General features: G+C 36.1%; 2 protein-coding genes across 5 annotated transcripts in view; both read right to left on the bottom strand.

Moving 5' to 3' along the window:
• Positions 1-4,320: 4,320 nt before the first annotated feature.
• LOC139810712 (uncharacterized) lies at positions 4,321-6,366 on the bottom strand. The gene is made up of 2 exons (XM_071774494.1): positions 4,885-6,366; positions 4,321-4,627 (listed from the first exon to the last, which is right to left on the bottom strand). The coding sequence occupies exons 1-2, from the start codon at positions 5,047-5,049 to the stop codon at positions 4,403-4,405; spliced, it is 390 nt and encodes a 129-aa protein (XP_071630595.1). The 5' UTR covers positions 5,050-6,366; the 3' UTR covers positions 4,321-4,402.
• Positions 6,367-6,516: 150 nt separating this feature from the next.
• Positions 6,517-15,850, bottom strand: part of Numb (NUMB endocytic adaptor protein) — a 66,223-nt gene continuing 56,889 nt past the window's right edge. For 3 of the 4 annotated variants that reach the window (XM_071774489.1, XM_071774490.1, XM_071774487.1), the window contains 9 exons: positions 15,207-15,371; positions 14,704-14,775; positions 14,087-14,305; positions 13,431-13,617; positions 12,690-12,947; positions 12,479-12,499; positions 11,914-12,093; positions 11,267-11,757; positions 6,517-10,795 (listed from right to left, as the gene is read on the bottom strand). In XM_071774489.1, the coding sequence (XP_071630590.1) occupies positions 10,502-10,795; positions 11,267-11,757; positions 11,914-12,093; positions 12,479-12,499; positions 12,690-12,947; positions 13,431-13,617; positions 14,087-14,305; positions 14,704-14,775; positions 15,207-15,344 (1,860 nt within the window). In that variant the 5' untranslated portion in view covers positions 15,345-15,371 and the 3' untranslated portion in view covers positions 6,517-10,501. The remainder of the gene's footprint in view (positions 10,796-11,266; positions 11,758-11,913; positions 12,094-12,478; positions 12,500-12,689; positions 12,948-13,430; positions 13,618-14,086; positions 14,306-14,703; positions 14,776-15,206; positions 15,372-15,850) is intronic. The other variant, XM_071774488.1, reaches the window with a different exon arrangement.

The following is a 15,850-nucleotide window of genomic DNA, read 5'->3' as shown; positions in this document are numbered from 1 at the left end:
GTATAAGTAATCCTCACTAATCTTTCTGTGATTAAAAATTCGAAACTATTTAAAATTTTAATATATATACGAGTTTTTACAGACATTATATAATAACATTATATGTATAAATGTAATCTCTTATACGTATATAAAATATTCCGTCTAGCACTTCCGTTTTAAAAAAATAGCTTTATTTCAATATTCTAAAAATAAATATTCCGTGAATAAAAATATTAAATTTTAACAAACAAAAAAATAGAATCTATATTTTTGCAAAAATTATACTGAAACAAATTTTATACTTATGTAAAATTTAAGAAAGAAAATTGACGTACCACGCGTAAGATTGTAAAAGAAGCCGCGGCTAAATTTGTATTATTTCTTTATCTCTCTTTCTGTTCGAGACCGAGTTTCTCCATGCTCGTATCGACTGCCCATTCAATGGTAAGAGGATTCGAGAGCTTCAAGGAGAGCAAAGAAATGCGCAGCTATACTGTCCCCCGTAGCTTGGTTCCCGATCGCATTTTCACTGCAAGCCTTCTTTTGTTCGCATGCGCAATATAGATGCAAAGAAGACACGTGTAACCGGGTTTTTTATAAAATTTTCTCGATTCTATAATAATCGTTTGCATTCAAGTTGAAAAGCTCTCCTAGTAGTTTAAAAATGCACGATTATAATCACGAAGCTGCAACCGTAATTAACTGCCTAGTTCTTTAATACTTTTATTAAAAATGTATAAAAGACGTTTGAGAAAACGAATTATAATTAATAAAAAAAAATATATTAAAAATCTCTATAAAATTCATATCGAGTAGAGAGAATAATGTAAAATTGTTTATTTGCAAGCATTTGAACAAATTTCGTAAAAAGGGGGAGAGATGTCGCATCAACATAAACATACATATAGTAGTATAGGTGATTGATGTTTCCGCACGCGGAAAATCGGAAAGATGAAATTCGCCCGCATGTAATATGGTTCGCCGTTCTTCTAAATCTTCCCTATATGAAAAAGTGTTATTTGCAATGGGACAAAAGTAAACTGACGATCTTAATTAAACCTGATGACTTTGGTTCTTGTGCTTTCCCGCCTAAACGCTTTGACATTTTAGGCAATTAGCGAACCCACGGAAACCAACTTCAAAGGCTCGATTTTTTTTCGGAACACGGCGGAGAAGGATACGGCGCGACATGGGAAGGACGCGGCAGAAGGGAAACGGCTCGTCTGGAAAATAACGTATCCTTCCCATTTGGCTGAATAATTGGGTCCCGCACTTTCTCAGTGTAGGCGTCTCCATCCTTTTTACCTCCCTTTCGTCCTCTCCCTCAACCTCTCCATCCTCGCTCGAAGGACTCTCACTTTAATGCACTTATTGTTAATGCGATTCCGCCGGGTTTTCCGCCTGATGGTTACCTACCTTTCGTTGACAACGCAACATCGTTTACCCCGTCGCTGCAGCGACATATATCTACGTGCCTTTCTCGTCTCTATTCATTCCAAATCCACACACGCCGGAAAAATTGGATTTCGTATGTCGAGAGTTCAGATCTTCACGAAAAAATTCCCAAGCGTAAGGAATTGCGCCACACCCAAATTTTCGATTTTCACATAAATCGTACTTTCTCCAATCATTCTCCAATTCTCTAATTATAAATATAAACTTTGATTATTTTTTTTAAATGAGTGTAATAGTATAAAATATTAAGAAATTAATACATGAAATATTTCTTGCAAACTAGATCAATTTCTTATCTTAAAAAATTTGTCAATATATAAAATTTTATTCTTTTCTGTCTGATTGCTTTTCCACCAACGTTACAGAAAGGAACTTAAGCGAGTTGCATAGCAAATCTTTCTTTTTGTTAACAAAATTACTCTTAGCTTTCCTTATTTCAAAGATTCGCGCGATACGTCCATCGACAAAAATCCTAATAAAAATCATGATGTTTTATACGTGACAAAACCGACGATTGCCAATAATGGGAAAAGCCCGAGAACAAAGGATCTCTCGTCGGAGCGAAATAACAACGGCCAAGGTTTTCCCTCGGCCATTCATTTTCCATTTTATAGCCGGCCGCAGCGGTAAACGCGCGCGTGCCTGCGAAATCCGAACCGCATAAAAGCACTCCATTCAGTCTGTAATGCGCTGTCATGGTCCACGCCACCGCGGATTCAGCGCTGCATTGACGGAACTTTTTTTTTGGCGGAACTTCGGAGGCGCGGTGGTGGGTGGGTTACAAAAAAAAAGAGAGAGCGCTTACCCGGCGATAGGTGTAAAATATGTAGCAGCCGCCTCGTCAGGACAGAAACGAATAAAACGGCGGAGCCGACGGGATCCGGTGTAAAATCGCCGGGCCGACTCGCGCTTAGTGACAGATAATGCGGGTATTATACGAAACGGACGATGCTCGCCATCGATCCCGATCTGCCTCGCGCGTGATTGCGTTAATCGGCTTAACGGTCGCCTGCACGCCGGCCAAACAAATTGCCCGTAAGCGACGTTTCCTCGTACACCCTGCGTATAGAGTCCTGTTACGTCCCGACACGACGTCACACCGCGATACTGACATGGCAAAAGAGGATTTTCGTTTGGAATTGTGTATAGGGAACTCGCATACACGATTCGCCCGTGATGTATCTTAATCGCGCACCTTTTATGTCAAATTGTTGTGTTTTCTGGCTCTTTTTTTGTCGCAGCAGACAAATTCTTTTCTATTGATCTCTCGACTTAATTTGTGTAGATTAAATTGATTGGGTTCATATTTTTTTAATCAATTTTTTAGTACTAATTTGCAATCTCTGTTTATGTAAATAATTGCTGATGTATGATTTATTCCATTGTTTATTGTTGAATATTTTATGTTTAAATCTAAATAATAAAACTTCTTTTTTTTAGAAATATATCAAAGTACTGCATAAATTTCTCAAAATACATGCAATCTCTAAATATATTGATTTAATTCTTTTAAATGTAAGTAATTATGTGATCTATATAATCATTCCTCAATTTTTATATCTAATATAAATAATAATTTTACATTGATCAAGAGACATGGTAGCGTTTCGCGCCAAGTATACACCCAGCGCGAGACCGCTTCAAATAATCTGAGTCATTAATTGAGTTAAATATAATTTATACTATAAGAATTTATTTTTTTCAAATGTAGTTAAAAATAAGCGCTAAATGTACGCGTTCCTTTTTAATTGTATTTCATTTGTATTTTCTACTTCAAAAACATAAAAATAATATTAGGAGGTATGATATTAGTTTGCGCCAAGTGAATACGATCTTTAAAAACTTATCTTTTGGAGAAAGAAGGCGCTATATTTTTTGTATAGACAGGCGTGTATACTTTGTATTTTTTTTAAAGTAAATTTTTTTAGACATGATAACAACCGAGATAACAACAGATAGCAAAAAAATTTAATTTTCTTTTTATAGCTCTCTTCAAGACTAAAATTAATGCTTATCTATATTATTCTAAAAAAAATGAATTAAAGAATTAAAAATGTGAATTGAAACGTGAACACGCGTATCAAAGAGATAAAATGATATATTCATAAAATGTTGTTCTGCAAAACGTTTTAATATATTTTATATATATAGATAAAGATTTTAATTAATTATTGATATGCTTTTTCAGGTAAGAGACATTGTAAAAAACATTTGTGAAATTAAACAATATTAATACATTAAACGTGTCGCAAAGCTGTAAGTTATATTTAACCAATCCTTGTATATAAGGAAATAACGTTTGCGTAATTAGAACAGTGTCAAACTTGAAACTTGGAGTATTAGTTGTAAAACTCATTAGCACCGGATGCCAACTAATTTTGATAGACTTTCTTGTCAAGCGATTTACCGAGCGACACGTACGGTTTATGTCAAACGATTTATATCAAACGTGCTCGACGAAATGTCACTGTGACAAATATTAAATAGTAATTAATTGCAATTACGATAGAATTGCAAGAATTAATTAAATTGTTTGAATTTCGATTAATTGTATATGTCTTGTTTTTTTTAATTTTATATTATTTTTCAGTTTTATTTTAAAGGAATAAAAAGTTGAGTAAAACTAAAATAACACAATCTTTCGTTTTTGTTGAAACTAAAAACACATAAATAATGTTTAATCTCCGAACAATTCCCAGAACTAAATTCTAAATATTATATTTTTCTATAAATTATTCGGTAATTTTATATTTTTATTATAAATAAAATATAAAACAATAAATAAAGAACTTCTTTATTCTAAAGATATTTAATAGTTCGTTACTATAATATAATTAAGAAAGTCTTAATAATTGAAAAAAGCTATAATATAAATCTATGGATGCCAGATCGTTTTATTCTCATAAGTAATTAAACTTAAGACATTGACTCTCGATTCTGTGTTATCAAGTGCTATTAGATAATCCTAACAGATATTGCTAGGACATTTTGGTAAATTGGACCGGTAGCAAGGGTAGTAACTTGATCCTTCGTTCGTGTATCGAATGCAAAATCGAACACAGGAGGATGGTGGCAATATTTTTGGTGCTGACGGGCGGCAATATGATTCTGAAGCTGATGGTTGTGAGCAGGGTCCAGCAATGCATATAGTAGGTGGTAGTGGCGAGGGCTCTGGTCTCGGCCTACATGTCTATAAAAATAGATCCTGATATTGCAAAGCAAAAATACCTTTATAATCTCTCTAGGTGTCTATATAATGCATTCTTCTTCAAATAAATGCAAGATAAATTGGAAGGATATATTGTCATTATAATTATAAAATGAAAATTATTTGCGTCAATTTTACTTCTTTTGCTTTATATTAACACATTTTTTTAATTCAATATTTTTCTGCATAAATATTTAAATTCGAGACAACCGCATGAAAAATTAATACTGTTTTTATACCAATGGTGGATATGAAGGTGGGCAACGACAACGTCTAGGAAGTATCGGTTCAGGAGGCAAACAGCCATTGCTTGGACAATAAAATGGCATTGGTCTGCGATGATAACACGGTGGAGGCAACGAATTTGGCCGTTTTTTCTCTTTGTGACTGGTACAGAAAGACATTCTTCTTTTTTACTTGAAAAATTTAGATATTACATTTCATCATAATTTCTAAATATCTAATTTCTGTCTAATCGATTACTTAACAATCTTTTGTTTAAGAAAATTGATGTATTTCTTCACGTAGTATACTCTGTGTATCATAATAATCTTTTTCTTAAGTATGATCTTATAATAACTTTTTAGGATTTTATGGATTATAGATTATTTTTATACTCTAAAGTTTCTGATTATATTAAAACATTTTATATATCGTTTTCTTTCGATCTTTTCTAGGTAATAATGATTTTCTCACCTCTGATATAATTATTAATTGATGAAGCTACGTATAATTATTTTTACATTTTAACACTGGTTTCCCAGTACAGTCGAACCATTTGAGACAACAACAAGTTACTTTTCCTAACGATTTTTCGGGAGAACGACAGCGTGGAATGGCAGGAAAGTAACGGGGCGAATAAGAGATTCTATAAAAGATACATAAATATCAAAGTCTTTATAATTTTTTTTAATCTTTCATAATTTTAACTGCATAATCTTATTCTACTTTCAAACATTATATAAAGCAAGTTTTTGAAAATTTAATGCTGCTATTGGTGTGCTCGCTTAATATAAAATGTATAAGAATCATTTTGAGTAACATACCTGTCACAAGTATGTGTAAGCTGGAATTGTACGGCAGATCCATAGGGATGCGATGATATGTCAGATACATATTTCGGACATGCACAATTAATACGGGATAATTTTGGAGAACATCGCGAAGGAATACTGGGTGGAAATTTTGCGAAAGCCTCCTCAAGACTCGACATGTTAGTTTTATTCGTAATGTTACTCTTCTACATTCCAATTATTTAATTTTTCGAGAACAAATATTAATTTTGATTGAACAAATATCAAATGTGTCAATGTCAGTTTATGTTACAGCTTGTGCCCTTGCATTACCGTGAATTTGGCGAAATATTGCATACTGCGATTAATTAATATCTGAATAATTTATTTTGTATATTAGCATAAAAAAAATTCTTTGAACATAGAAAATGCTGTTATACAGTGATTTACATAATTGTCTATTAAAAACTATACTTAAAATATATAGACTATTGGTTTGGTTCTTTGTAATTTACTGTATTATAGTTAAATGCTGCTATTAGTAATAATAATAGTAATTATCAATTACGAATAACAAAGTGTATTTTACAGTTTTTCAATTTCAATGTTTTAGTAAACAGCGTCAAGAAAATATCTTGAAATAAAATTATCTTGAACATGAAACATTAAAGAAATATTAATACTCGCATAATTACAAAGAAAAGAGTTTATATACCTCTTTTCTATTTTGTGTGATCAATATAAAGATGAATATTGTATATTGAGGAAATGGAAAAAGAGAGAGAGAGAGAGAAAGGGGCTGCCATCTCTCGTTGGAAAAGTGCGCATTTTGTGAAAAAAAAAGAAACAAAAGGCATGTTCATAATCACAACAGATATTATAATAAACCGTATTTTTACAGTGGCAGATACAATGTAAAATGAACAAGGATACCTTTACGAAATATACACGCATTAAGTCGCATGTGATCCAGGAATCGACCGGCGATACTATGTACAACACAACCACGTAAGCGTGCGCGATGTACCTATCCAACTGGCAGGCAACGCGGTTGCACTTTTGAATTTGGCACGCGGTGCATCCTATTCGCCTATATCCCTGTCCCGGCGTCTCTCTTTCTAAATACGTGTATATGTTTATGTTTATGTATATGTGTGTGTATGCCACTGTTATCCGCTTCTCTAAATGCACTCGTCTGCTTCAGTCAAACGAGACACCGGAACGCATCTTGGCTAATCCCCGCTGATATCCCCGCGGGAGCGGGAAGAAAAAGACGTCTAACAGAACGACACCCGTTGATCGTACCGATTAAAAAGTTACAAAAAAAAAATGGATTTAGCATCCGAATAAATTACAGACGTCATGTTGAGATTAGCCAAGACGCCGCTCTATCGCTCCTCCTCGATCCTAGTCAAATGAACCAGGGTAAGTTAGCGTACATCGACTAAGAAACGTAAAAGGAAAACAATAAGTACGTAAACATGATAATGTTATAACGAATCATTATGCTGCGTTATGTACACGTTTTCTTCTCACACACTTCCGCGGGAAATGCACGGGACTTAAGTGAAGAAACGGAAGAATAAATGTCAGTCCGAAGAAAATAAAAACGATAAAAGTTACAAAGACGAATAAAGAAGAAGATATCGACAGTGTGCGTCGATTAGCAACGATCTCGCTAACAACGATCTACGTGTGTTAATATTTAAGTACATTGATTAAACGACATTTTCATAAGTACCACAATAAGTACCTAAGCGATCGCTCCCTGTGCTGCTTTACAATTATTCGTTATTTAACTTCCTTCGCTTAACTTTGTTCCTCCTTGTTACCTTTTGATTTTCGGGACGGACGGAAGGTGGCTCGAAAAACCAAGTCCATTTTCGCCGAGCAACTCGCAATGGCGACTTTTCTATCGCGGATATTGTTCGTTTCACAATTGCCAATGATAATCTCTTTTAATCGATTATCCGATTTAATCTATTACAATCGAAGCAATAATACTTTAACTCTATGTATGGAAAATATTGATGTATGCCTCACAACATTTAGCGCGATTAAATAAATTACGTTTGATTTAACGTCGTTAACAAAATCGCGCGACCAAAACGGTGCTTAAATAAATTTGTAGTATTGCGGAGATATTTACATGTATTTACGTATTAATTTATTAGAATTACTGCGCGTGTGACAATCAATTATTGCTCTTAAAAATAATACGAGAATCAGGACCATCACCAAACATATAATTTACATAACTTATAATTTATAATTTACAGTTTGTAATGTTATAATTTACAAATAAGCTACAGATCTCTCTTATATGATACAGAATCGTACCATCATCGTCTCCCACGTGTCGTTTATAAAATTATAAAATACTATCATAGTTATAATTCAATTATTCACTTCGATTGAACTTCAGGAAGAATTTCTCTCGCCTCATTGCTGAGTCGTCGGCTTAAAATGAATGATACACGCAATCTTTGCAATTTCTCCACACTCTCTTATACTGTCACGTTACGTTTTAAATAACTAATCTATATACAATGCACATACACACACGCCTCAGTGATCTCTCTTGTAAAATCTCCCTTGGCCTTCCTCGACGTTTACCCTCGATCCGTTTCGAAAAACCGAAAGTGCAGCGGTTAACTTGAAAGACAGAAAGCTGCTGCGAGGCGCAATACTGATATCTCACGGGATACTATCAATTACTATATGGGACTGAGGAAACTCCTTGGCTCGCTGCGATCGTAACATAGCTGAGCGCAATCTGATTGTGGATATGCACTCACACTCGAGGATCGGCCCGACAAGCGATTTTCGCAACTATTATTACAAGAGCGGAAGCACCGTCTAGACTCTCCGAGAAAGATTATTCCGCGAGCGTTATCCTTGTGCGAGGGAATTTCTACGCGCTTTGTCATCCCGTTCCTCGGTCCTCATAATAAATGCGACACGATCGTATTTATAATAGACAACGATAGTGTAAGACATATCTCCGCTAGTCTTTAACCGCTAATCTTAAGTAATTTATGGGGTATCTTATTTGCCGGCTACGAGACGATAGAGTCTGTGGTACCCGAAACTCACGATCACTCATTCTGTGCTACCACGCGTCGCGATGACCTCTTGAGCAAGTTCCTCACGATAACTTCGTAATCCGATCGACCCTGTTCGCTTAAGTACTGGCCACTTCACGTCAATATCACAGTCTCCCGCGGATGTTAGCCTCCCCTTCTGCGTAATCACGTCTACGTTTCGGTAGAACGTGTGTCTATCCTATGTGTCTATGCTTGTCTGAGCCGGACGAGCTTGCCGGAAATGCAAGTCCCCTTCCTGTGGAAGGTACGGTCACCTCACTTCGTGATTCAGGTCACAATAACGACCACGAAGTGGCAACTACCCTATATATCTATATATATTCTTCTTTTCTTTTTTTTTTTTTGAAAAAAATAACAGTAAGGGTGCAGCGTAATCTTGAGTGCGTACAATTTCGTTTTTCATGCAGAACGACGATACTCGCTCGGTTCGAGCCTAACTCTACTCAAGATAATTAGGATATCCAATTACGATATCGCGTGATAGACATTTAAGTGTAAGATATTATCCGTATCCGTCGGGAACTCCGCTTATACGCGTAATTTCGCGACATCTATTGCTTCTACTTAATCGGCTGACGAGATGTAGCCTGTTATTATTGGTGCGCGAAACTTTGTGTCCCCTCCCGTCACGTCACCCGAACATCTGCTTATGCATATATGCGTGTTTTACTTTTACTTTTACTGAGGTCGTTAAGGCTGTGCGCGTATATACTTATCTATCTATTAAGTATATTTTACGCTGATATATTTTTGTGCTGGTTCAGTTCGCTGCTACCGTCGTTGCTACTAAGCGCCGATTCGACAAGAAGAATCATCGCGCTTTTTCGATTCAGCTTCTCGAAGGATCTCGTAGTAAACTTACGAGATGCGATCAAAAAGTCTCCAAACTGATGCTGCAAAGTAGAAATTAGCGATAGTACAGAGGTGGGGTAAAGACGTCATAAAATAGAGATCGCAAGTCTTAAGCCTCAGTATGCGAAGTGGCATAGTACTGCAATTACTAAATATAGTACTACTGCGATTTTATTCGACAATCCAGGTGGCCATTTGCGACTGTAATGGTATAAAATTAGAACAAAGGCTCATAGATCAAATTTTATAAAACACTTCCAAAATAATACCAAATATTTCATCAAATCATTGGGGGTCGATTATTAAATCGATCAATTCTTTCGTAAAAATCGCAGAAAAATGATTGTTTGACTTTGATTTCTTGAACATTTTCAGGAGTTGTTTTTGTATTAAACATTCCAAATGTTCATTGTTCTCGATTCATTTAAAACATTCATGTCAATCATAAATCTATATTTTCCCTAATGTCTTGCTCCAAAGACTTGTAGAAGCACTTGGTAATTTGCTTCAATTTTCCATTTATATCACAATTGTAGATAAGCATTTGAATTGCCGAATAAAAACGTGAGTAATATAACGTTCAATAATTGTAGCATCATATCATTAGCATTCTGATTCACGAGACCCGCGGTCTCCACATAACGGCGCATCCCTACTACCGCTGATTCCCGTCTCGCAGCATCAGTTCGGGAACTTTTCGATGGTACGTCGTATATCATTACTATCCATCCGGAAACTCGACGGTGTTTGCGATCGGATCGAGGACACGCGGCTCACGTGTAATACTTTCGATCGTGTGCAATGTCGGAGCGTGGGCGGGCGCTATGTAGCCGCTATGTGCTCGAGTGGAAATACTTGGCGACGTTGTTGATAAACTCCTGACGCTACAACTGCACTTGGAACGGCTGGGTCGCGTTCGGCATAATGAAGGGGTTCGTCGTGGTCGACTGCTGCATATTTCTGGAAGCGATTTCCGCCCATTCGACGTCGAAGGGATCAGAAGGTCCTCTGGAAGTCAGGCTCATCGCAGCCGAGCCGAGCGAATGCGCTCTTGTATGAAGAAAAGGCGCTCGCCGAGGACTAACGGTTACTTGCTGCGACGACGGCACAGCACTGGTTATGCTACCCAACCATTGTTCTGGTTTTGGCAAACCAGCTGCCGTGGAAAGTGGTTGCACCTGTTGGATGGAGAAACTCGTGAAAGAATGATCTCGAATTAACGTCGGAATTTATGTTATGAGCAGCAAGAAACTGATTTTTGTATCAACAGTGAAAAATAGAATGAGAAGCAGTAAAAAAGATGAAAGTAGAATGAATTAAATACTTGTCGCATAAATTAAAAACATTTCCAAAGCATGAATGTGTTCTCAAAGATTATAGAAATATATTATATTTCAACAAGATTTTTTCGTTCGAAAGATTTGTGTAAAAATTGCTCAAATTTTAAATAATTTTAATAAGAAATTTAAAAACAAAATATTGATTGGCAAATAATTCAGAAAAATACAATATAAAAAGTGATATATTAAGTGATATATTAAAGTAGCGCATTTGATTCCTATTTAATTTTGTTAATATAACTTTAATAAAACTAAAAAATTTATTAAAATTAAGTTACTTATTATGTACTATGGTGAGATTTAACTTACTAAAGCCGTCGGGATTCCCTTTGCCGATGAGACTTGAGCGACGTCAGTCGAAATTGGTACCGCCGGGGAAACGGACGCTACGCTGGTACTAGGGGAACTTGTTTTTGAAGTTATCACGGAATTTATTGGGATCGGCGACCTGTTTACGGTCGACGTATTTCCTAAAGAGGACGTAGAAGCCGTGCTGAAAGCCGGACTTGCTGCCGACGGTGGTGTGCCGAAGGCACCTACACTAGAAGAAACAGGTGCTGGGGTGCTCATAACGACCGGAGTGGGCGCGTTCGTCCTTGGAAGAACGGGACTCAAGTTGCTCGCCTTAAGAAGAGGCGTGAGCCTATGATTCGACGCGAGAACGGGGGATGCGGACTCTTGCCAACTGGGCCCGACATGATTCAGATTACTGAGCTCTTCGTTCTTGTCGTTGTTGTCGTTGTTATTGATATTGGGACCGTTCTGCAGTTTCATCTCGTCCGACGAGTTGCTACTCGTTACTGAAAGAACATAATAAGTTGATTTGTGAAATTTATGACGCGTATATAATTTTTTTAACGCGTCATCATGATATTATGATGCTATGCATGATATTATGATATATTGATGCTGCAGAGAATAAAATGAGTAATTTCTACAGTTTTGTTGAAAAGTACCTGGAGGAGAGTTAGCACTAGTGAAAAGCTGTTTGACGACAGAGCTGGTGGCAGGCTGGGACGACGGTATTGGTCCAAAGTCGTCGCTGCTCGAGAGCAGAGAAAGCCCTTGAGAAAGCTGCTGACACATCGCGGAGACGCTGTCATGATCACCGGGAAATATTTCTGGTATTGGACTCACTGCGAAGAAACAGAAGATATCACGTTTAACAATATATTTAGAACAACTGAAATTTTTTACGACATGTAGGTGCTAGAACGCATTCTACAAGAGGCATGCTCCAGGACGCCTAAATAGATGTCGAGGTGATATGATAGTATAAAGTGAGAGTATATAAAACGATGAATACACGGTGTAAGTTGAATATTTCTTCAAGCACAAACAAATACACGAGGGCGGATTAAAATTACGAGGGTTCTAGCTACACGCTCGCAGTGTCGTGGTACCGGCTTATGACTGTTAACTTAATCATACGGAGAACCGTGTGTATGGAAAACGAGCATTGTTTAAGGGTACATCGAAGAGCAAGCAACAGTGAGGATTAACAGAATAAGGAGTAATGACCTTCGTCATATCCTTCGAATTCTGTTGTGAGACAAAGAAGTATATTGTTATTTAATAATCAGATCGATTTCAACTAATACCATATAATCACATCAGCGTATGTACTTGTGAGTATCATATGTTGTAACTTTTATTCTCTCACTTGTTAATAGTTAATTTAATAAGATTGTAAATAAAATGAAAATTATATTTCGGGGCCGTGGGCGCTCACCTGGGGGCTTCGAAGGTACAATGTGCGAATGAGCTGAAGGCATTCGCGCCAGATCCGTTGGCTCGAGACTGTGACTACGTGTGCGTTCGAGGGTACTAGGAAGATCGTTGACTCGTAGACTGAGCTGCCTTTTAAATGGGGATGCTTGACTTAGCTGCGAGAAACCACGGAAGGAACCTTGCCGCTCCAGCATAGATAAAGTAGCGTGTGGCCTTTCAATCGCAAAAGGATTGTACACTTGCCTAACCGGAGGAATTTCTGAAAAATAAATATTTCGTACAGTAAAACTTAAGTAATTAGATATTGCTAGTAAGCAGTAATTTTCATCTACCCTTACAGTTTAATACTGGAAGTGATTATTTGGCTAGTGATTAATTATTTATTTTGAGTATTAAAAGCATTAAAAACAGTGCTTTTAATACTCAAAATAAGTAATTAATCACTTGCTAAATAATCAATTACAGTATTAAATTTCTGTAAGGGTATTGCATAGAGATAGACAAAACACTCGAAATGTTAGTTGAATTCTTGTATGCTTAGTTATAATTATGTATTTACAAATTTACAAATTTAATCTTTTAACTATATACATACGTCCTAGGTAGGTTCACAATTTTATAACAAAACTTTCTAGAAATGATATTTAGCTTTCCATAAATTCTCCACTTATTAAATCGTGTATCGATAAATAGTAGATTATAATAATGAAAATGGATATTTGTTAATATATGCGCAACCCACCTGCTGCACGATCGCGCGCTTCTTGTAACCGCTCCGCGAGATTCGGTTGCCTAAAGCTGCCGCTTCTCGTGAAGATGGAAGTCTTGGAATCGAAAGTCATCGTAACTCCGCATTCTTTGTCCCGTCGTTGCTTCCTCTCCAAGCATGCGGCGAAGGCGCAGCCCACTGCGTGACTCAATCTCTCTCCCTTTAAAAAATTAATCCTTTAAGAACATGCCCTTATATTACTCATGTGAGTCTTTTAAAAACTAATATGTTATTTATATTTTTAAGCAACAAGACTAAAAATATGCACGTTACACTGTAAACAGGTAGATATATGTAAATCTCAATAGATTATATATGTATAACAACATATAGGACACTTTATAATTTTTACAGAGATTTCTTATTACACGGAATATCATAGTAATTCTCATATTCTCAATAGATCCGTTGGTAATTAGAAATGCATTAAAATTAAAATACGCATCTCATATTTAGCTTTTACAATATTGAGTTCTTATGTCATCACCGCCGCGCCGTACCATCAGATGCTGCGTACATTTGCAATTCCAATGCTTCAATAAACTCACCCCTTACCGACAGAGTAAAGCACCCCTTGTATACCGGGGATAACGTCCTATTCAAAAAGGATGAAAAGGCATCTGACTTACTGATTCTTTTAATGCTAAAAATCCGTGGCACATCCACCGCCTCGTCGTGCCGTCCCTGCAAATGTAACTGAATCCCTTCTCGTGATTTCTGTCCGGCGCGCAGAACGACACCTTCTCAATTGTCTGATCGACAATTAACCCTTTCGTTTCGTCCTCGACGACACGCAATCCGTCGCCGGATACATGAAGTATCGCTCGCACCGGTCTTCGTCTTGAGTTCTGAAAATTCAGTCACGAATTAACTCGGCTGTCCGAGTTGCCCTCTGACCTTTACATCGATTTATTTTCAGATCGCTTTGGTGTCAATGTCAACTCTATATATGAACCGTGCTAAATATAGTCGAGGCGAAAGACTCGGAGAATGTGGTGCGCCTTTCGCAAAAGACTTACAAAACTTTCTACGGAGCTTCTTGAATATTTCACCTCGTGAAAAAGTAGTTCAGTTACTTCTCGAATTATTTATCCTTATATATGCATAAAAAATAAACTGGATAAATAGAATGTATAACCATGCGCGAGAAACAGATAGTTAATTATAAAAATTAATGCTTTGAACCAATCCGCAAAGAATTAGTCGCATTAATTTCAACAAATATTTCATATAATAAAATACTTACTCGAAGAACTTTGAGGGCCTCTTCGCAAACTTGCATACCCCTCGATTCGAAGACCTCCACACATCCCAGGTACTATCAAAAGATCAGTTAAATTATTCATCTATTAAAAATTAAAATAGACGTTTGTGAGGTCTTTGCATGAGAGAATTAATATTTATTAATATACAAAATTAGTATAAACTATAAAAATATTACTTTAAACTTATACATTCTTAGCATCGAATAAAACAAATCGATTATTTCAAGCAATATAAATTACTTTACGCAAACAAATAATTTTCCGATATTATAAGTCTGAGAATTAATCAATGATTTATGGGACTGAAAAGTGAGAAATAATATGAAATAATTAAAATAATATCAACCATAAAACATTGACTAAATATCGCCCTCCAATTAGTTCTTAATTTATCGTAAATTTTTTATTTAAATAAATTATAAATAATTTTGATACATTTAGTTTGAGATGATCAGTTTATGTCATTATTAATTTTTTTGCTTACCTTAACGTGAAAAGCGCATGTAGCTGAACGCACTGCACTTTCATCCGCTTGCCACTGGTGAGGCTTGCTAGATTCGGGCACATGAGGGTCTTTCCGCCGGCGGAAGCTGTCCCGGAAGCTTCGTCGAAGCCGATCCATTCTCTTTCCCGGCGACCTCTCGCGCTTCTGTAAATCACGATAAAAATCACGATTTATTCCCTACAATTTAGGCAATAGTTCAAACGGCATTAACGAAGGACTCTCCCTCGAGTGTGATAAAGGGTCAACTGCCCATGACAGATAAACGTAGGGTTGCCTAACGTTAACTTTAATAAGATGGAAAATAAAAATTGCAAGTTTTAATCGCATAAATCATCTAATTTTGAGATATTATAGAGAGACGTAAGAAAAATATTATTGTTCTAATATAATATTTTAATAGCTTTAATTATAAAAATAAAAAACAACAAGAAAACTAACAATAACAAGTAGAGAATGTACATTTATAGAATTTCCAACTCGTTATTACCTTCGTGCAAACAAATATTAAAAAATATATTGAAAATTAAAATATATATAATTTAAATTTATAAATATTAATATATAATTGTTTATCAAAGAAATCGACGAAATATTTTTCGAATTCGCTTGATATTTGTTTGAAT

The sequence above is a fragment of the Temnothorax longispinosus genome, chromosome 3 (genome assembly GCF_030848805.1).
Source record: "Temnothorax longispinosus isolate EJ_2023e chromosome 3, Tlon_JGU_v1, whole genome shotgun sequence".
Taxonomy (NCBI): Eukaryota; Metazoa; Arthropoda; class Insecta; order Hymenoptera; family Formicidae; genus Temnothorax; species Temnothorax longispinosus.
The sequence above is the reverse complement of the archived record's forward strand: the minus strand, read 5'-3'. Positions and strand labels throughout refer to the sequence as shown.